Source organism: Pseudomyrmex gracilis, unplaced genomic scaffold, assembly GCF_002006095.1.
Source record: "Pseudomyrmex gracilis isolate BER0280 unplaced genomic scaffold, ASM200609v1 scaffold_69, whole genome shotgun sequence".
NCBI lineage: Eukaryota > Metazoa > Arthropoda > Insecta > Hymenoptera > Formicidae > Pseudomyrmex > Pseudomyrmex gracilis.
In genome coordinates this window covers 419291-441415 of record NW_018020653.1, presented here as the reverse complement: position 1 = coordinate 441415, position 22125 = coordinate 419291, and the positions used below count along the sequence as shown (strand labels likewise).

At 37.9% G+C, this 22125-nt stretch overlaps 4 protein-coding genes across 9 annotated transcripts; 2 read left to right on the top strand and 2 right to left on the bottom strand.

Annotated features, from left to right (window-relative positions):
- Window positions 1-64: 64 nt before the first annotated feature.
- LOC109854572 (ell-associated factor Eaf) lies at window positions 65-2588 on the top strand. Of its 3 annotated transcripts, none has more exons than XM_020427792.1 (6): window positions 65-148; window positions 553-644; window positions 876-1041; window positions 1245-1680; window positions 1752-2014; window positions 2132-2588. In XM_020427792.1, the coding sequence occupies exons 3-6, from the start codon at window positions 927-929 to the stop codon at window positions 2236-2238; spliced, it is 921 nt and encodes a 306-aa protein (XP_020283381.1). In that variant the 5' UTR covers window positions 65-148; window positions 553-644; window positions 876-926; the 3' UTR covers window positions 2239-2588. The 3 variants fall into 3 exon arrangements, with proteins under 3 accessions (XP_020283381.1, XP_020283382.1, XP_020283383.1); XM_020427793.1 differs by lacking the exon at window positions 65-148 and adding an exon at window positions 155-315; XM_020427794.1 differs by lacking the exon at window positions 65-148 and adding an exon at window positions 155-323.
- A 95-nt stretch (window positions 2589-2683) lies between these two features.
- Window positions 2684-17086, bottom strand: LOC109854571 (chondroitin sulfate synthase 2). 4 transcript variants are annotated; one of them, XM_020427790.1, is made up of 7 exons: window positions 17000-17086; window positions 5168-6028; window positions 4778-5085; window positions 4113-4703; window positions 3717-3992; window positions 3444-3627; window positions 2684-3358 (listed from the first exon to the last, which is right to left on the bottom strand). In XM_020427790.1, exons 2-7 carry the CDS (start codon window positions 5814-5816, stop codon window positions 3060-3062), a joined length of 2307 nt encoding a protein of 768 aa, XP_020283379.1. In that variant the 5' UTR covers window positions 5817-6028; window positions 17000-17086; the 3' UTR covers window positions 2684-3059. The 4 variants fall into 4 exon arrangements, with proteins under 4 accessions (XP_020283379.1, XP_020283380.1, XP_020283378.1 ...); XM_020427791.1 differs by lacking the exon at window positions 17000-17086 and adding an exon at window positions 14114-14198; XM_020427789.1 differs by lacking the exon at window positions 17000-17086 and adding an exon at window positions 6062-6263 and having other exon boundaries at window positions 5168-5970.
- Window positions 7238-19536, top strand: LOC109854524. Its single transcript, XM_020427697.1, has 15 exons — window positions 7238-7426; window positions 7541-11683; window positions 11963-13795; window positions 13919-15643; window positions 15771-16883; window positions 16958-17092; window positions 17175-17312; window positions 17391-17566; window positions 17639-17789; window positions 18076-18249; window positions 18330-18469; window positions 18564-18710; window positions 18799-18954; window positions 19111-19198; window positions 19296-19536. The coding sequence occupies exons 1-15, from the start codon at window positions 7342-7344 to the stop codon at window positions 19355-19357; spliced, it is 10266 nt and encodes a 3421-aa protein (XP_020283286.1). The 5' UTR covers window positions 7238-7341; the 3' UTR covers window positions 19358-19536.
- A 92-nt stretch (window positions 19537-19628) lies between these two features.
- LOC109854573 (cytochrome c oxidase subunit 7C, mitochondrial) lies at window positions 19629-20893 on the bottom strand. The gene is made up of 4 exons (XM_020427796.1): window positions 20793-20893; window positions 20135-20246; window positions 19890-20044; window positions 19629-19783 (listed from the first exon to the last, which is right to left on the bottom strand). Exons 1-3 carry the CDS (start codon window positions 20864-20866, stop codon window positions 19931-19933), a joined length of 300 nt encoding a protein of 99 aa, XP_020283385.1. The 5' UTR covers window positions 20867-20893; the 3' UTR covers window positions 19629-19783; window positions 19890-19930.
- Window positions 20894-22125: the final 1232 nt, after the last annotated feature.

Genomic DNA, 22125 nt, shown 5'->3' with positions numbered 1-22125 from the left:
GTTACGCGCAGGATAAATAAATTTGCGATTCTTTAATGTGTACGTGCTCTAAGGACGCATTTACACGCATGCGCGCAGAGTTTTTCCTCCGGCGGACCAAACGTAAACCGCCGTGAATGATTTGGGAAATCCGAGAGCGATTCGGAACGTAAGTAGATTTCCACGTGCCATATTGTTAAGTGATATCTGGTAATAGATCAGATCGGAAGTAAATTGACAAAGAGACGGAGATCCGAACGGACGAAATTAATTTTTTGTTGGACCGTTCGACGTCAAGTGGCGAGAATAGATTTGATCGTCGAATTGGGTCAATAGGTTTGTATGTACGTTATTGCGAGTCGACGGCACGCGACGCTAAAATATTTTCTATTTCCGGGATAACGAGGAAAGATTTCGTTGGACAAGCGAGATAAAAACGGCTGGCTATCGTTAGCTTCTAGTTTCTCGCAATTTGACGCGAAATATTTCATTTCGCGACGATTTTTACATCGAGCAGCTGTTAGCGGCTGATACGATCATACGTGTGATGCTTACGCTGATGCTTTATTGTAGATTTGTTCTTTTCTTCTTCAATGGCTGCCCTAATTCAAGAGGTGCGAGAAGTTCACGCTTATAATCATTGAAGCGTTCGAGCGTTCATCTTTGTATGTAACATGTTCAAGTATATCACATATTTTAAATAATAGAACTTCTTCAGATAGTAAATGCATCTAAAATCTTCAAATTTTTTTTTAACCAGAACTCACAAAAAACTTCTCCTTTAGTTTGTCCAACTTTTGCTCAAAGACATTGTTCTATCTTTTGTTCACATTTGTCATAGAACAAACAACAATGCTTTTAACACAAGAGTAAAGAAGACTTGCTGTGTTTTTCAGTGGGAGACAGATTTTTCTTGAAACAAGAAAAAAAGAAAAAGAAGCTACAAGATGCAGGGTATTGATGTGACTGAACAACTTGGTTTGGATCGTTTTTCTGAGGCTCGTGAACTCAAGTTTGGTCCCAGCCTTACAAGTAGCAGTTCAAAATTTCATACCGTAAAGTGTAAGTGTGCTGAAACCTATTGAACATTCATAAAAAAAAGAATCTATCTTGCTTCATTCTACTTTAACTGATATTCTTATCAATTATTTACTGTTGAAAAATACACATAAATATAATTTCTTTTTAAATATGTTGAGAAAGAGAGAAAAGAAGAATTTTATGATATTTGTGTTTCCAGAATAAAAAATTGTTTATCTTTTCAGATGATTTCAAACCTGCAAGTGTTGACAGTTCTAAAGTTGGTAAAGTTGATGTGGGATCAGATAACAGTGTAACTGTTACAGTTCCAAATTTAGATGGTGCTGAAACTTCCCATTGTGTATTTAAAGGCTCTCAAAGACCTTATAACAAAGAATATGTTCTGATCATTGATCAAGTTACTGGAGAAATTACATTGGAGAGGTTAAGTGCAAATATCCAAGTTAAGAAAACACGAGAAGAACCTAAACGAAATGTTAATGCTACTTCCATGCCAGTTGATATTAAAAAGAGCCCACCACCAAGTAGGACAAATGGAAGAACCAAAGTTATCAGTGGGAAAAAGAGGGAACCCTCGGTTCAATTACATCCCAAACAAAATAGTCCACAGCAGGCATCACCACATGACAAAAGAAACACAACTAATGTGCCTATTAACAGGTATGTGTTTTGTTAACAAACTCAAAAATGGAGAAATAAGCGAATAATTTAATTATGGAATATGATTGTAGTTATTCGCCTGCGCAACCATCAAGTCAGCCTTCAACTCTGGCCAGTTTGCCAATGATTGGGTCTGATAATGATGACTTTGCACTATCAACTCCAATAATGCCCATATCTTCCTCCAACCAGTTTTCAAATACTTCCATGTTACTTACAGCGCCAAATACTAACTCGTCAACCTTAGAAAGTGACTCTAGTTCAAGCGGTTCGACTTCCGATAGTTCAAGCAGCGATTCGGAAGCGGATAATGTTGCAGTGCCGACGAGTAACGGTAAATAACAAATATTAATTATAAGAAACGTATGTACGGTATATGTTCGGACTTACAAATTTATTGACAATTTTTTTTTCTCTGAATAAAAAACTAAATTAACATTGCAAAATATAGTTTCAGGGCACCTGAATGGTACAAGTGCATCGTTCTCGTTATCCATGCCGAATACTCTCTTAAACGACGATCTGAAATTATCGGAATCGGAATCTGACAGTGACTAACGTTACATATAGTTCTGCTTCTGAGGAATAATATAAAGGTATTAGGGATTTTGATATTATCGATTACTCAAGTCAAGTCTGATAATGCACAGGCTTTGTAATTTCAAATGTCGTTCATTTGTCAGAACTTTTATACAATTGCTTTAGCAATAATTTTATCAATTATAAAAATTGTTTTCTTTTGTTTTTGGAAGATAACTTTTTTTCCAAAAAAAAAAACTTACGTTTTTGTAAGATTTCAACATCAGACTTGAGGTTGTATGTAGAGTGAGCGTTAGACGTTACGTTTGTAAATCCATATCTTGTGTATATTTTTTAAATTGCATTGTAAATATATAAATATCTTTCTATTTGCAAACTATATTATTTTATTAACGAACGTTTTACACACAACTCCTGTTTTAAACTTTTACGAAAGTATAAAACACAAAAAGTCTTTATATCATCAAAGCATGAAGTTCTAGATCCTCCATAAGGAACATAAAAATTGCATAACTAAATTTAAAATAGAATAGGATAAATTAATAAAATACGTACAATTATACACATAGTTCACGCGCATAAATTACATGGAGAAAATTTTAAAAAAATTACACGAAAATATCTAATAAATCTTTCATTACATTTTTCATTCTGCATTTTGTATAAATATGTTTATAAAAATATTGTCTTTGAAATATCTCTTTAAAGATGTTTCTCTGTTATTTTTATTCTAAAAAATATATAAAAGCTCTATTTGGTGCAAAAAAAAAACAGCATATAAATAACGATAAATAAATAGAGATTCTCTTTATAGATTGCGATGTAATATTGTTTTGTCCCTAAGCTCGTTGGTTCTGATAATCTAATATAAGTCTAGCTAATTGACTACGTTTGCCCAAGTGATTATTCCTGAGTTTAAGGCAGCTCTTATACATATTGTCATTGGGAATATTGCAACTAATGTCTTTGTATCTAATCTTTAGCGTCGGTTCTATTCCGCGAAACACGTGCATATCGCTGAAAGTCACAAACATGTCGAGTAAAGAAGTTACAGGACTGTGTTGCGAAAGTTTCAATAGTGTAGCAATGTCCTTGTCGGATCGCGCTAACGGAATGCTCGCCTCGACTGTTTGTCGCACTGAAACACATTTCACAATACATATAATTTGTATATATACACACACACACACACGTCTATAATGAATTTAACGTGCATTCCGTACTTGCGTTGTAATCTTTGATGTAGAATGCAATGTTATTATAATTCTGTTCGTCATATTTTCCGTAATTGCTATTAATATCCACTTCATCGTGAGCCGCTTCACCCACGTAAATTATGTCAGGATGATACTCGATGAAAGGAATCGGGCTGAATATCTGATAACCACTAATGGTGTTCATGCGAACCTGAGACGTAATATCAACTCTCTTAGGTGTGTTTATTTAAATAAAATAATTTGTTAAAGCGTATTGAGATAAATGTGCGGTGTATTTACTCTGTTTAAAAAATCTATTTTCAGTTTCGTCCCCGTCTCTGCGAGAAGAATTAAACTCTCTGGTGAGAATTTTTTCGCATACAAATCGGTCACGGCGATCTTCAACATCGGATCAAAATCTACGGAAGTTACGTTGGCTGGCAATCGTATCGAGAGCCAAGTAATTCTGGATTGATCCTTTTTGTATTTTTCGTTCAGCGTTAATATGTATCTCTTTATTTCGTAAAAGACGTCGCCTCTGCCTTTTGACGGCAAATCGAAGTTGTACAAGAGAACCTATATAGAAATATACGCGATATATGTGAGATATTTTAATAATTTACGAGATAATAACTAATTAATGTAGCATTATTTAACGTGCTATTTTTTTTTTTTTTTTTTTTTTTTTTAACTCACCATCATAAGAAAGGTTTTGCATTTCTTCTCCATACAATCTTGCGCGTAATAATCCATAAAGTTTAACGCTTCTTGTTTTTTGTTCAGATCAATGGTAACAATTATATTGACTCTTGTGTTTTCGGTTACGTACGGCATGGGTATGATTTCTACTTTTCCCAAAGGTTTACAGACCTCGATTCGTTTTCTCACTTCTCTGCCTGTAAACGCGTCGTCGAAGGCCATGTCGAGTACGTAGTCCATTCCTCTGGACGCGTCGAATTTTTGATACCCGTTCAGCAACCTGTTGAAACTCAATTTGTTTTTGTATTTATTTATAATATTGTTAGCCGCAAAGTTGATCACATATTCTATATCGGATTTTCTGTCGCCCTTTAATTCTTGAATATTGACGAAGTCGGTTTCGAAGAAAACGTGAGATTCGTTGAAATATGACCAGCGCAAGACGTCGAAGCGTCCCAACGGCTTGTTGCCGGGTTGATTCCCAATAGGCCACGATATGTTACGTTGATTCGCCGGTCCCAAATACGCGGTGGTAGAGATCATTTTGCGTATGTCGGCAATCGACTTGTGAACCTTGATGGACTTGATCTGAAATTAACACCACGCACATACATACAATAGCTTGAACCAAACACATTTATAACTTCGCGAGAGACACTTACTGCGATGAAGTACATATTAAATTTATAAATGAGCATGTGATCATAGACAGGGTGCAGAGATATGGAATTTTCGAATCCATCTTTCTCGGTTAGCAGAGCAAAATCTTTTTCAAAATCAAATGCCGGGGGTAGCTGCGTGAATATGAAATCTCGTCCCTGCATTCGGTTGGCGCATGGCAGGGAAGTCGAATGGAGTATACAACGACCGAAATTAACATCGTCCGAATCTGAATACGTGTTCTTCACGCACCAGTCTAGATTATTTTTGATTTCTTGAATCACAGAATTGCTCAGGAGAACACCAGACTCTGAAAGTAATTTCGGAAATCAATGTAATTTGCATTCATAACTTATTTGGATTACATAGGGTTCAAATAAGTATCTCCTTACCCAGAGAACAGTAGGTATCGATTTCACTTTGAACACCTATGTGAACATTTTGGCTCACGCTTATCTTACTTACAAATTCCACGAGACCTCTCGCGTTTATGTAACTTACATCTTTGCTTAGAAAATAATAATCATAACTTTCTAAATAATTGTCGATTATGTATTTCATCGCGTGGAAAGGCTTGAAGATGCTTCTCGTGTCGGTAAATCCCACTATTCCGGGAAATGAAACGTTCGGTTTGGTCCCTTCTGGTATGGAAATAAAATAGCGAATTTTATCAACTATGTGAGCAACCGTTTTGTTCAGCGCCGCGCCTCTGCTGTGTAGATGTTCACGGCTCGTTATGATTCCTACGAACAATTTCTCTCTGATACCGAGTTCTGTAGAATAATATCTAGGACGCACGAACGGTTTCCTCGCTTTCTGTACTGGTTGTTGCGGTTTGTTGTCGGTATCTATTCTCGGCTGGTATGGATCTGTGTCTTCCAAGATATTCGAGGAATGTTCGTAAGACTCTGCGACGTCGTGCTGACTACCATTATCAAGTGGTATCAACAACAAACTGAAACTCAGACCCATGCATATTCCTATTATCAAGTACGCGTTGCTCCAACAGAGCGAGTAGATTATTTTGAGTAGTGGTTTCATTTTCTGTCTGTTTTTAAAGTCTCTCTCTCTCTCTCTCTTTCTCCTTTTGCTTTTTCTCTCAACTTATCCCAGTCTCTTGATTTAATTAATAATACTCTTTGATTGTTATTTGAAATACAGTTCCGCGCTTCTCTTCAATCATGGTTCAAAATTGCTGTTTGGAAATATTTACGTTTTAAAATTGTGTGACACATTCCGAAGTTTGACAAAATCTATAAACAAGAGTAAAATATATAATTACATACATCATCCTCTCCATAGTACAACAAAATGCGATATCTATATATAATATAAAATAATGTAACGTGTCACGCACACATTTCATCGCATTTATACTCTTGCACGCAAAGTTTTAACACTTCTTAGATAATTGTAGATAATCTTAATTTCACGACGAAGTTCGGAAGATTCCCGGTGGTGGCGCGCGAGTAGCTCCTAGATCAGCAAGTCGGTCGTTTTGAAAAATTGAACTGAAATGTGTGTGTGTGTACGTGAGAAGATTCTGCCTGGTCGAGAGGTAATAAGAATTGCAGAATTGCAATGTTATTAAAAAAATCCCAATCTTCTCTACCAACTATTTTCCTAATAATTCTATACGCGTTGTTCTTATTGCGAATCTCGATTCGCAATTTGCGATCAGAGTGAAATTCGCGTCAATGGTAAAGAGGAAAAATTCGTCGATTTGATATCTTTGAATTTTCCCGCTTCCCGTCCAGAAACATAAAAAATTCAAGTATAAACAATATCGGAGAGCAAATGGAAATTCTAATAAAGAAATTTTTACTATTATCCGCATTCTCTTACAATATCCCCCCAGATAGTCAAATGTGAAAACTCAATATAAAGCGAATCATTGTATAGATTAAGTTGCTCGCCAATTGCTGTTGTGTTGTTTTTATTTAACGCAACGAAAATGTTTTTGTCAATCCAGTATCAATATGCTGAGTTTTATTATCAATCAATTGTTGTAGCGCCAATGTTTATGACATGTGAGTCGGCAATATGTGAGCAATATATGAGCAATAATTTTTATTCACAAGTTGAGAAAAATAATATAAGTTTATTGGCGATGAGTTGTTGAGAACTTGCTGTTATTATATTTTGAAAACTGTTGCTGGCAAGAACATAATGAAAAGAAGATACACCCTTTTGTTACATTGCTGAAAACATACGAGTAATATTTGTGGCAAGTTGCCAACAACTTGCACTCAGTTGGCTATCTAGGATAATAATGAAATATATTGTACACACAACAAAAAATGATTATTAGCGTTAATAGCATGTGTGAACATAGATATGAAGTTCTTCTTTGATCACATTTGTTAATTTATCGATATTGCTTTTGTCAATCCTCGCGAATTTCACACGCAAACTTTGGTATATTATTGATACTGCTTTTCGATGACAGTATACGCGTCTCTGTGACATATCGTACAAAATGCCTCATGGAAGATTCCTGTGAGACAACAATACGCACGATTAGCGAGTCCACAATCGCTTCTAAGAATGCCCGTGATATGACGCTATGCGAATTATCTTCCTCGTTGTGTTTTACATCATTGTGGCAAAAATTGCAGATGGGGGCGGAAGTACCGCCACGAAGAGTTTAGGTAATTACGTGACACACACACATAGAGTAGATTAATTTTCCAACTCTTCTCGCGCGTGTTCATGTTCTTCTCCAAACGCTGCAATAATTTTTTCTCTTTTAAACATTTTAATAGGAAACAGCATGAAACAGTTTGTTAGACAGAAAGGTAGAACAGCTGACGGAATATCTGTCGACGATGAAATGGCTCGAACGACAAATAGGCGCAACAGACAATTGTTACTGGCGAATCGAATCGGTGACTGGTCGCGAATTAGAAAACTGTCAACGAGTAATCTGAGACGAGACAAGCGAGGTCTGCGAACAAGTCGAAAAAGTGTCAAGGATTCGAACGACGAGATTGGGCGACGTCAGAATTACTTCGACAATGATGGCGATAACGAGGACGTTTACACGAGGAAATCAGAATACCGTTCAGTTTGGGAAGATCCGGAGTCGATTGACACAGCATTTAATGTGAATCCTACGAGGGATTCGATGATCACACAAGAGGCAGTAAGCATCAATCGATCGTTGTTGAAGAGACCTTCGGGAAGTAACTTAATGAGTCCGAGTAAAAGATACTTTTTGATACCGGTGTCCAAAGATTTGTACGTTCTGAACAACGTTCGAGATAGTTCGCGATCGGACGAAAGAATCAGTTCAAGGCCACATAAATTCACAGAAAGAAATCAACAATTGCCTGATCACAATGCGAATTATTTGTCTTCTCGTCTTGATCCTCGTCTGTACTCCGAAAGAGGAAGTGCGACCATTGCGGTAAATTCAACGCCGTTGTATCTTCTTAACTTCTTGCATCCGCATATCGCCTTTCGAACGCGTTCTGATGTAATCAATGTTACCGAAAAATCCGATCTCACTCTCTATGATTACGATAGTATTTATTCCATAGATAAAAATACTGATTCAAACTCCGAAATCACATCTGAGAATTTATATCTATCGACGTCTTCTTTTAAAATGTCCAATTATGATGAAATGTCTTTCGCGAAAGACTCAACGAAATTGGACGAAACAAGTCAGTTTCAGTCAGGCAGCTGGAATTACAAAAATTCTTTGGAACGCGACGAGTTTGACAAATTAACAACCGCGAGTTTCCAAAACATTTTCGATGATGACAATTTAGACGCGCCAGTTTCATTAGAAAGTGACGGAATGTATTCGACCGAAGATGATGAGAAAATATTTGTCGACCTACCGCAAACCCCGCGGAACAGTTTGGAACTTTCAGTCGAAAATAAAAATACGATAGACTTTATGGACACCACTTCGATTCGATACACATCCAATTCCGCATCCGTAAGTACTTACTCTTTGGTTGGTGATATCGAGAAGAAAGAGCAGTCTGATGGAAAAAATCCACAAAGTTTACTGACGGCAATTAAACCATTGTCTTCGGAGCTAGAAAAATTGCTGAACGCTGTTAAATTGGTCAACCAGAGCATCAGAAACGTGCAGAACAGACTGTGCAACGAAAATAACGTCGTCAGAGCAGCAAGGATCGAGCGAGGTAATGATGAAAGAAAAACTACGGATATTCTAAAATTGAGTGACAACGTGGATCGTTATAACAACTCGCTCTTTAGAAAAAGACTGAACAGTCAGCCTTGGAGAAAGAAACGTATTAAAAACAAAAGTGTTACAAATCAAACGATTAATGACACAAAGTTCAAGAACAAACTTAATGGTTCTCTGTTTTTAAACAAATTGAAGAAACATTTGCCCAAACAAAGAAAGTTTAGTAACGCAAAAATTGACAGAAGTGATAGAAATTTTCACAAAAAAAGAAAGATAAACGCGAAAAAGTTTCGTAACTTCAATGACGTCAAAAATCACAGATCACCTCATTTGAGATTGAATAGAAACTTAAAGTCTTTGGCGAGAAATGACAAACGATATTCGGCGCTACACAATGCGAAGAGAGCAATGCTGGGAGAAGTGCAACGTTCCGGTGAAGAAAATGAACATTCTACGATGGATCCGCAACTTCAAAAAGAAATATCCGCTTACATGAACGTACTCGAAATGTTGAGGACTTCAGATTTTGCGCAAACTACACAGAATGTAACGGAGTTATTGTATACATCTATGACTACGGAAAGTAGTCCTGCGACTACATTTCTGCCGTATTTTATCGAGGAACCAACAACTACTGCTTCAAGCGTGACAACTGCGGGGAGAGAAGAATTTCCCGAATCAACCTTATACGAATATGCAACGGGAACTGAATTTGAGTATTACGATGAACGAAATTATACAGAACCGTATGAAGATTACGAGTACGAGGATCACGAAGCCGCCACATCCTGGTACGATTACACGGAAACTACGATAGCAATACTAACCGTCGAGATTACTGTTGAGAAAATGAATACAACATTAACCGTCGCTATTGAAGCAGTAACTGAAGCTCCCATCACGATTCCGACGATAGAAGAATTTACAACCAAATCTACGATGCTTTTAACACCAACTTTGGAAGGTATGACAGATATCACTTTGAAAATTACAATTCCTCCAGTTGTCGAAACTTCAATCGAGGAAACTGTTGAAAAAATCACCGAAAGTACAACTACGACAACGGAAATGACATCAAGTCTTTTCACAAGTACGTCTCCGTATGGATTTTCGATAACGCCATTATTCATAACTTCAGAAACAGAGTGGATTCCAATTACAACTGTCAGCGTGTCAATTGTAACTCCTTTGATAACTACTCAAACTACGGAGACAACTATTTCTGTGACTCAAAAGACAATTGCGGTAACAACCATAAGTATGACCGTAATAACGACAAAATTCACAGAAAAAGAAATGGAATATACCACTCCGTTTACGACACAAAGTTTAGCAACTCGCGGTCCAACACGTGCTACAACATCTACGGAAAAGACAAGTGAATATACTTCAGTTGCAACAACTCCAATTACTGTTAGTGAAATTATACATGTTATTACTACAATCACAGGCTTGCCTACAACATCAAAAACAATTTTAACTACACCGACAGAAACTGTTATGACGACTTTAACTCCAACAGAGGAAAGTACAGTAACGCAGATTGAAAAAACCATAACTGCGGAAGAAATTACAACTACGGAAACCCCACCTACTGAAACTCCAACATCTGTCGAAAAAGTAACAATTTCAACAACTACAGAAAGTAAAACTGAGACAGGCACCAAATCTATAACACCTACAGAAATCTTAACAACTACAACAATTCCCACGATTATCGGGAATTCAACAACTGCTCTTTCAACAATTACGAAACCTACTATCGAAACAACTACGGTTTCAAAAACTTTGATACCTGGCAAAATAACTACAGAAACGAGTATCGAAACGTCAATACCTACTGAAAGTTTGGCAACTACCAAAATTACAACACCTGTCAAGAAAGTAACAACTACTACAATTTCAACAACTACAGAAGGTACTACACCTACTGAAACGAGCACCGAATCTATAACACCTACAGAAACTTTAACAACTACTAAAATTCCTACAATTATTGAGACTTTAACAACTGCTCTTTCAACAATTACAAAACCTACAATAACTGTTGAAACAATTACGGTTTCAAAAACTTTGATTCCTGGCAAAACGACTACAGAAACAAGTAGCGAAACGCCTACTGAAAGTTTAGCAACTACCAAGCTTACAACACCTGTCAAGAAAGTAACAACTACTACAATTTCGACAACTACAGAAGGTACTACACCTACTGAAACGAGCACCGAATCTATAACACCTACAGAAACTTTAACAACTACTAAAGTTCCCACAATTATCGAGACTTCAACAATTACAAAACCTACAATAACTGTTGAAACAACTACGGTTTCAAAAACTTTGATACCTGGTAAAACCACTACAGAAACAAGTATCGAAACGTCAACACCTACTGAAAGTTTGGCAACTACCAAACTTACAACACCTGTCAAGAAAGTAACAACTACTACATTTTCGACAACTACAGAAGGTACTACACCTACTGAAACGAGCACCGAATCTATAACACCTACAGAAATTTTAACAACTACTAAAGTTCCTACGACTATCGAGACTTCAACTGCTCTTTCAACAATTACAAAATCTACAATAACTGTTGAAACAACTACGGTTTCGAAAACTTTGATTCCTGGCAAAACGATTACAGAAACGAGTAGCGGAACGCCTACTGAAAGTTTAGCAACTACCAAACTTACATCTGTCAAGAAAGTAACAACTACTACAATTTCGACAACTACAGAAGGTACTACACTTACTGAAACGAGCACCGAATCTATAACACCTACAGAAACTTTAACAACTACTAAAGTTCCTACAATTATCGAGACTTCAACAACTGCTCTTCCAAGAATTACAAAACCTGCAATAACTGTTGAAACAACTACGGTTTCGAAAATTTTGATTCCTGGCAAAACGATTACAGAAACGAGTAGCGAAACGCCTACTGAAAGTTTAGCAACTACCAAGCTTACAACACCTGTCAAGAAAGTAACAACTACTACAATTTCGACAACTACAGAAGGTACTACACCTACTGAAATGAGCACTGAATCTATAACACCTACAGAAACTACATTAACCACCGAAACAAGTACTCAAATTTCTTTGATTGCATCTACTACAATAACTTCAATTACTACCACAGTTCCGACTACATTATTAATAACATCAACTTTATCATCACTAATTACAAATATAACGTTGAGTGAAACACCATGTACAACAGTTTCATTTTCAACAACGACAGAAGAATTGCCAATTTCCACAACAATTTCTACTATCGGAACGACAATCAGCGAAGAAATCTCAACAACTACAGAAAGCACTACTGTCACCTTTACTACAATAACTGAAGAATTGACTGAAGAGATCACCAATGTTACTTCCACACCAGTTACTGAAGGCACATTGACATCTGAGGACGTTACATTGATTTCTACTGAAAGCACTATATTTGTTACAGAAACGAATATCACAAGTGTGCCAACAACGACTCCTTTCACTCCTTTTTTTACTTCCTTACCTACTTTATTTACAACAGAATCGCCTGCAATCACGTCAGAAAGTATCTCCACGTTGCCGAGAACCACGTTGACAGAAGAGTTTACAATCACAACATCAACCACCGAGAGCGTATCGATATCATATACAGAGAGCTCTTCAATAATATTTACTAAAAAAACTGCCTGTCCTACTATTTCAACAGCAGCCAAAGTGGCAAAAGCCGAAACAGAGTATTACGTAGCCAAAGGACCTATGTACGAAGAAGAAGAATACGAAGAATACGATACTGAAATACCAACTGACAGATGGTACGATTACGAGACCTACGAAGTCACGGAAAAGAAAAAAACAATCGTGACACTAAGCACAATAAAACATACGAAACCGTCCAAGATAACAAGCACATTTTTTGAAGAAACAACAACGTCTCCGTACAGAACCGAAACTTCAGAATTCACAGTATACTCATTATTATTTACTTTACCAACCATGTCAACATCGTCTTACGCATACACCGAGGAGGAATATACTTCATCCACCATTGCGGAAACGTCGACCATTGTCAAAAACTTAACGACAATTGAGATGGAAACTGAGTCATTTACCGAAGAGAAATCAACTACGATGGAGATAACTTTTGGTTCTACTGAAGAATACACTCTTCCGTCTTCGACGGTTTTTGAAATTAAAACGAAACCTCTGCCACTTGAATACCCGACGATTTCTCCCGATTACACGGAAACAGAATCCACGTCAGAAGTTTCGGAAACAATGAGGATTGCAATATCCGAACGAGGTCTTACGGAGACCAAAATTATCGGAGAAACTTCTGTCTTCGTCTCGTCGCTGCTAACGACATTGTCGGAGAAAGAGGCTGTTGAAAAATACACAACAACCACCGCGTTCTTAGAAATGGAAACTGCTACCGAAACCGTTTATGCGATCGTTACTTTGGCGACGGAATTGATTACGGAAGAAGAAACTGTTCCGTATGTCACGCCGTTTTTCACGCGGACAAGAACTGAATTTGAAATTACGGAGACCGTCGGCCGAGAACAACAGAAAGACCAGTTGTTGCAACAACTCGAACGTCTCGGGGAACACGAGAAAGAACTGACGGAGAAAGAAAAACGGCTGAGGGAAAAAGAGCGGCGGTGGCACAGAGAAAAGGAGGAACGCGAGAAAATACTGCGTGAAAAAGAGGCGGCAAAGAGAACCACTGCCAGTACAACCGCGAGTTACGTTGCGACTGAAGTCGTTCCCATTTTTGTTCCAACTTCAATTACGACTTTGAGATCTGGCCTGACTGAAGTTACTTTACGCACGAAGGAGATGGAAACAATTACAGAAGGTACGTCGATGACATACGATACGGAAGAAACGACACTTTATATTACGGAAGAAAGTACACTCACGACACAAAAAACACAAAAAATGTCTACTGCGGGATTACATGACACAAGTCTGTTTTCAGTATCAACCTCTACTGCTTCTACCGAAGAGATGCATGCTACAAGTTACGAAATCTTTTACTTGAGTGAACCTTCACTTACACCGACATTTACCAGCCCGATCGCATTGATCAGCGAGGAGTTTACTACCACTCCTTACACTATTGAAGAACTGTACACTACCGAAGAAGTAGTTTACACCACCACAGAATACGTACCTGTTTATAGCGAGCTTCTGTTCACTTCGTCTACAACGGTGATCATTAGCCCGTTCGTTGGCGAGTTTACTGCTTCGCCTGTTACTTTCAGCGAGATATTTGAAGAAACTGGCGTCACTTTGCTTGCAACTTCTACCACGGAAGAAGCGTACACCGCAGCTTATGAAGATATTTTAGGCACACCTTCCTTCGCTTCTTCGCCAACATTGATATTTACCGTCTCATTGGTCGGTAGCACAACTGAGACCATTGGTACAACGACGGGGATAAGATATGACAAAGAATTAGAAGAACTGAGAGAGAAATTGCGCGAGAAAGAACGGGAATTGGAGGAAAGAGAAAAGATATTGTTAGAGAGAGAAGAGAGACTAAGGAAGGATATACTGGAGTTCGAGAGGTATGTGAGAGAGTTTGAAAAAGATGAAACGGAAGAAACGTTGATCGCGTTGCTCACAGAACCGACCGTGTCGACGAGTTTTTCAACGCCGGTGCCGCCGATTGAAAAGACCACGAAGCTAAACGAAGCAACAACGCAAGTTAAAAAGATAACCACCGGGAAGAAGACAGAGTATATTTTTGAAGAAACCGTTACGCGGAAAGAAGAAAAGATCGCGACGAAACGAATTTGCTTGAACGTTCTGGAAAACACTACCATTCCGGCGGATAAAACGAGACGAGATGTTGTAGCCAAGGAGATTTGTTTGCCATATTTTCCCGAAGAGAAAAGATCGCTCGGTCGAGCGAACAGAAAGCTGCTCGTTTTTCAAAGCGCGAAAGAAATGGAAAAGTCGAAGCGAAGTTATTTGTCGGATCTCCGATACAGAAGAAGATCAAGAACGACAGCAGCTACGTATAAGATCAATAATTTGCAGCTGTTCCATCACGAATGGCTGAGCAACGAAACCACAAAATCACCGCAACATTTTAAAGGTTTTACAAGACTCTATAAAAAACTACGAAGACCTGTTTTACGAAATGGTATAACTAACGGACAACATGAAAATGTCGCTGATCATTCTCTCGGAACGTCTATCTGCGAACGCTGTGTTTTTGATCGTCACGAAAATTTCATTCGGTCGACTACGTCTGTGTTGAAAGAGAACAGGAAGAGAAACGCTTTTTTCGAACACGATTTGAATTCGGAAAATAAGAATTTCTTCAACGACGACGAAGGGAAGGAGAAAAATAATTTGACAATAGAGGAAAATCAATTTTTGTCGACAGAAAATAATGTGATAGATAGTTTGAAACATAAATCGACAACGGTGATCGAGGAGGAGGAGGAGGAGCGAGATGAAGACGAGAATGGATCTTTCACAGTGAATGTGCTGCGTCTCGGTTACAACAAGAACGAAGAGACGCACGAATTAATATCCGCCAAGCCAAGTCTGGACGAATTAACGGCAATTATTTCTGAGTCGTATGACGACTATGTAGTCAATAATAAAAATTATGTGGAAGAGGAACACGATAAACCGTTCGACACTGATAAGAAAACGCATCAGGCGGAAGAGAGCGACTACGCCGAAGGTATGACGGAAAGTAAGAAAAAACATTTCATCCTCTTGTTCTCTTAAATGTGAATTTTTTAATTACGATATTGCGATATGTGTGCGTGAGCATCTTCCGCTTTAATATGTTTTTCGATATATTGTAGATTATATTGATTACGAAAAAGAGCCGCGCGGAGAAGCGGTAACGGAATTCTTGAACCAAATGTGGCCCACGGAAAAGAGCACGACGTATCACTTGGGCGGTACCAGATTTTGGACGCTGGATTTCGAAATGACGGAACCACCGCCAGCTGTATTTAGCGTCACACCTGAAAACAAACCCGTCGATATGTTGGCAACGACATGTCTTTACGTCATCGTCAAAAATGATAATCGCGCGGCGATTACGAAGCGAAACTTGTACAGTAACGAAACGCGGAAACACAATAGTTCCGTCGAAAAGCGAGATGTTAGCTTTCCAGACGCAATCGAAAGAATCTCGAATCAATCTGGTGCGACGATGAAAGATCCAAATCTCAAATCGCGAAAAATGCACAAAACAAAATATCGCGGAGAGAAAAATACGAGACGTAGCGAGTTGTCCTCAGCGCGAATTGTTCCTATCACTGACGATGGAGATTCGGTAATAGCGAAGAGTCGCAAATTGTGCGGTGTTAACGAGAACAAATCGAAACATCAAATTGTTAAACGCAAAGACACCGCAAAGACCACGCGAAAGAGTAAAAAGAAGAAACAACTGGCACAATTGCAAACTCAACGGAACGTCGATTCTTCAAAAGTTTACACAAACAGTTGTGTCTTGAATAAAAAAAAATCAAATAATTATCACAAAACAATGACTGTTGAGACAAACCGTCATTTATCTCAATTACGAACAAGTGGCAAGAAAAATGTAGCAAAAGTATTGACGCATCCTAACAATATCGCCAACCGCAATGATAAATCAAAACCTGTATCGCAAGAAAAAGAAATCCACGATTGCTCGTATTGTATTTGCGACGTCGCGAATGTGATCGACAACATAAGATCTATATTGGACAAAGTAAATTCTCCACTAGACGAGATCAGGACTCTCAACTGCAGCAGATACAAAGACACTCAGGACAAAATAATAATCTCAATGGACTCGAACGTGGAAGAAACTAAGTTGGAGTTTCCGCAGCTGCGTTACAACACCGAATCGCTGAAGGGTCAAAAATATATCAAACTGGACGAGTTGGAGGACAGTTTCAAGAGCGATTTCGAATTCGCCAACGGTTGCAAATTTTCTTCGTCGTGATAAATCCCCTCGCGAATAAATTAAAATAAATGTTTTTTTATCTTATTTCAGATCACGATATTTTTTCACTGCCCGGTCTTAGTCTCAACTTACCCTGCAATCAAGAAGGCGATGGTATCACCTGGCTGTCGAGTATCAGTAGACCGAGATACACCTGGAGAAGAACGGATGGCATTGCGCTTTTCGGTACGTCATTTGGAATTGAAAAAAAAAAAAAAAAAAAAAACCATAGCGCGATAATGAAATTTAAAAAAATCACGTCTCGAAGGTTTCGTGTCGGAGAACGGCGACTTGGAGTTGCGAAATGTAAACGCGAAGGACACGGGGAATTACACGTGCGTCATGACGTACATGAGTCCCGACAATGAGGAACCTGTGGAAGCTACTTACGAAGTTCACTTGCAAGGTAAGTTGTTTTTTTTTGTTTTAGATTAGAATATTTAATTTCGTCGCAAGTTAAAAAAGACAGAAAAGTTTTCAACAGTTATCACGTTGCCGAGATACACCGTGCACGGCGAGAATCGTTATCACACACGTTCGTGCGACGAAAGGGATCTTGACGTGCTAGTGACGTATCTTCCATTGAAACTGAATAGTGTTATATGCGAAACGGACATTTGCAACGCTTACGTCTTAACGCCCACGTGCTCCCGAAACCAGGTATACTTAGTTTCACATAACAAAAAAAAAAATAAGAACATTATGTTTTGAGCTACTGTTTTTTTTTTACAGATCGCAGTGAATGTGCTGTTGGTGCCGTCGCGTATCGTCAAACTGATGACGGTCGATCCCAAACACTGCAATGTTTTCTGTCTCAAAGCCATTCAGGATAAACTCTCGCTGATACTGGGTAGAAATTTGCAAATCTTTCTTGGAAAAACTAGTTAGTTGACGCACACGCATACTTGTCTTGCAACTTTTTCGCAACATGTCCTCCCCTCCGTTTCATTATTTCAAAATCAACTTTTTAATACACAAGAATTAAAAATAGAGAAAAGTAAGATATTTTTCCAAATGCAATTGTTTTTGTTTAAAAGAAATAATATACAAGAATAAAAAAAAAATCATGTAATTGATCTCAATTGATTTTTTATATCTTATTAAAGGAGGAACGTTGCGGTTTGTAATAAAATTCACAATAGCATCTCTATAGAGTTCTTTAACTACAGTTATTTTCAGATTGCCTCATTACGAGCAGAGATTGGTGCCGGTCGCCGAAAAATCGTCATTTGGAAGATGGAAAAGAGGAAAGACCAACGGGAACACATTTCGCGAAGGATTCGGCAATATCGGCCTGTTCTCGAGCTGTCCGGCTGGTTACGGTCTTCGCGGTACACGTTGCGGTACGTAAAATTATTGCATATTAATCGCCCGCACTTAAAAATAATAAAACAAACGATTACTCCTTACGATGAATTTCCAGTTCCTTGCAATACGGGCACTTACAGCGAGGACGGAATATCGCACTGCAAAAAGTGTCCGCCTGGTACATACCAGCCGAATCACGGTGCCAGAGTTTGTCGCTCGTGCACCAATCCACTCACGGAAGGGTGTTCTAATATGGTATCTCTTAATGATCCATTTTTTTTATATTCAAAATCCTTTAATTTCACAAAAGAAAGACGCATTATTTAATAGAAATTGCTCCTTTTTACAGCTATGGAATTCTTTCTCCGCTGTTATGATAACTCTAGCAAGTTTTAGCGTGATGATATTTACATTTTTGTTGCTGCTGTGGATATGTTGCTACTTCAAGAAGAAATTTTGCATTAAAAAAATAGCTACTGCGATGTCCAAAGAAAAGGTGTGTTCAAACAAGATATAAAATTGTAATTTGAACACATGTACAAGATGGAGTAAACTGAATTGGTGGTGTTTCATTCACTTTTTAGGAATATGTAGAGGAGCGACCGTTAACGAAGGACGTGAGTGAAAACGAAGATCAACAATGGGACAGCGAGCACAGAATCAAAAACAAGAAGGGAAAGTTTTATGTAAATAAAAAGCGTCGGAAGCAAAACGAAAAGAGAAAATACGAAAAGATGAACGTTCGTAAAAATCGAAGAAAACAAATTTATATTTTTTTATCATATAAATTTCCCATCCATATAATAATTCTTATCTAGACAAAAACTTTTAAATTTAACAGAAGTAAAAAATTCTTACCGTTCAAGATAAAAATTTTTTATTATCGATCATTCCAGACGGAATGTGAATGGGAATCGCATCGTCTTAAGAATAAGTCAATTGTTTGTCCGGATTCTTATCGGTCTCACGAAGAATTTAATAACCGTAAGTCTAAATTTCCAACAAAAGAAACTTGTTTTCTAATTTCTCACGCGTAAATTACGTCGCGTGTTTTTATATATAAGTTCAATTTTATGTACAGATTATCCGAAACACTCTTATCGTAAGGGACCTCAGTTGCCGGAATGTGATTTTGATACATAATATAAAACGTGATTTACGTTAGAAAGCACATTATGAACAGTACGTAAGAATAATATTTTGTGTGTGTATGAGAAGTTTGTACAAATAGATTTAACTCTCTCTTAGCTGAGAAAATATATGTAACAATTACAAGAGTATGTTCAATTTTGACAGCTCTAATTATATCTGTTAAGTAATTTATACCGATTATCAAATGTGTACTATATTCGTGAGAATACAAGTGTTGTAGATAACTGTGTTTTAAAAACAAATACACAAGCAACACACTTGATAATTTATCAACAATTTCTAATTTATATATAATCAATTTTATTAGAAACACACGTTTCTTCTACATTTTATTTGGAATAAAGTATTGTGTAATTTCAAATGACACATATTTAACACTTGAAACTATACTTAGTACAGCTGAAGTACAGGTTTAACCTGAAAACAACATTTAGCGCTTTAAGCATCTTCTTTTGTAATTAAACATTCAAATTGCGAAATATAATTGTCTCGAATTCTAAAACAAATTTGCAAAATATCAAACCCTTGAAACTCCTGAAGATGTGTATCCTCTAATATACAAATTTATTTCTTCAACTGATGACGGACAATTAAGAACGGTATGGAAAATCCACTGCCAAAGAACAACATAAAATAGAGCAAAAGTTTGTGCCTATTTTGTGTACTGAATGGAAAGTTCTGTAACAAAAATAACAAATTATTTGTAAACGGCAATGTGTATTAAATACTTCATGTTGCGACGTTATGCAATCGCAAATTGTCACTTACATGTCCAGGAACACCATCGTAGGGGTCGTGATGACCGCTCCTGCGAACGGAGCTCGTTGTAAACTTCCTCACCGTTTGGCGAATAAACAAGCTCGCGGGATTGACCATTTTTCTATTGTGAAACAAGGAAAATAGCTTTTATATTTTTTTACACAAATTTCACAAAACGATGGTCTGTCGCGTCTGTCGTCTGCTAAGTCCGACTGTGATCAGAATAGCCACATGTAGCCATCCTAGAGCGTTGTGCGTCGCATCGTTGACCGCAAATACCCTAGACATCTTTGACCAATCCGACATGTGTACTACCGGCATATATTGCGTAGTGAGACATCCGTCACACATCCGTATCGTACAGTTAGGCCTGGTTTATGCGGGCCTAAGATTTTAATATTTCTGTTTATTAACAGAAGCATAACGGAATATAACAGAAGCATTGAAATCCTATAGTTGAACTGTACTAATTCTGGCATAAATTAACAGTTATTACCCGCATAAACAAGACCGAAACAAAGCCTTATTTGCCCGCACAAACCAGGCCTTACTACCAGGAAGATGCCCGAGGACGGTCAATCTGAATTAGTCAATATTTCCATTTTTTTTTTATTTGAATCTTTGCTACATCAGAGTATGTTTAGCAAAAGCTTGAAACTCCACTTACGAGGATTCTAACTCTCTTGTAAACCTCTTGTCACATTCTACGTTCCCGCTAATAAGAGTTAAAGGTTGCGTCATTCCGTCTTCTTGTAAAAATATAACGTCACTTACTTCAACTTATAGTTTTTTAATACGGGTAAGTTATCGACCGAGACAGTTCACTTCTCTCTCCCCGGCAAAGCTCTTGTCACTTTCTGCGATCCTGATACGAGAGGCGAATTTTTTCGCCAAAATTTATCAATACGTATTATACCTGGCAGATATTTAGACCATAGACGTATAAGAAATAGACTGCGCGTGTGAGAGGAGAAGTGAGTCAAACTTCGGAGTGAGACAGATGCTTTCACCCGAGTCTCTGTCTCTGTCTTTCAGCATCTGGAGTGGGGACTCCCCACTCGGGAGACAACTCCATAGAATGTCTATGCTGTCAATCGCCTACTGTCGCCCCTTCATCGCTCGATGCTCCTCTATTGCCCCACTACGCTATTTCTCATTCCTACTACTTTTCTTGTCCGCCAATCACCGCGTCACTAAACAAGGATAGTGACTCGGGTGAAAGCATCTATCCTCGTCCGAAGTTTGACCATTCTTTCTGCACAGAAAAGATACGGGACGCGCAGTCTATTTCTTATATGTCTATGATTTAGACCCGGTTTCACAATTCGCGGTTAACTCGTATTAACCGAAGTTCGACTTGCTGAGCTCGGTTTAACGCGTTCAATCATCTTTGTCAAATCTTCGCTAACCAATCACAGTTCATGTTTAGGAAGAAAAGATGCGTTACGCCGAGTTCAGCAAGTTGGGCTTCCGTTAATTCGAGTTAACCGGTCAATTGTGAAACCGGGTCTTGGTGCCACTTTCTGCAACTTATACTTTTCTAATACAGCGACGTTATCGACAGAGTCAGTTCGGACTCTCAGTTCACCTCTTCTCTCTGTTTCCCTGATAAGAGAGCTCTTGTCACTTTCTGCGATCCTGGTAACACGTTTGAAATTTAGCCCGGCCATAGCGGTCGATTTCTCGTTTAAACTTTCAGCGAAAAATGCTTACGTCTCTTTTTATTAATCATAGAAAATAAACGAAATTTTGCGTACAAAGATCTTAGAGCCTTTGCTACAAAATTAGAATAAAAAAAAATTCCGAAAGTAATAAAAATGTTAACGTTGTTAAAAGTTTTGCCATAGAAAACCGCCTGGAATTAAATGATATTTATCCGTATTCTTTTTGTCGTCTCAATACTTGAGGCAACTCTTCGATTGGTCAAAACATTGTCTCAAAAACAAAGTCTCGCTGCAAATGTTTCGAAGCGTCGTTTTATCTTTATCGTACATTTAACG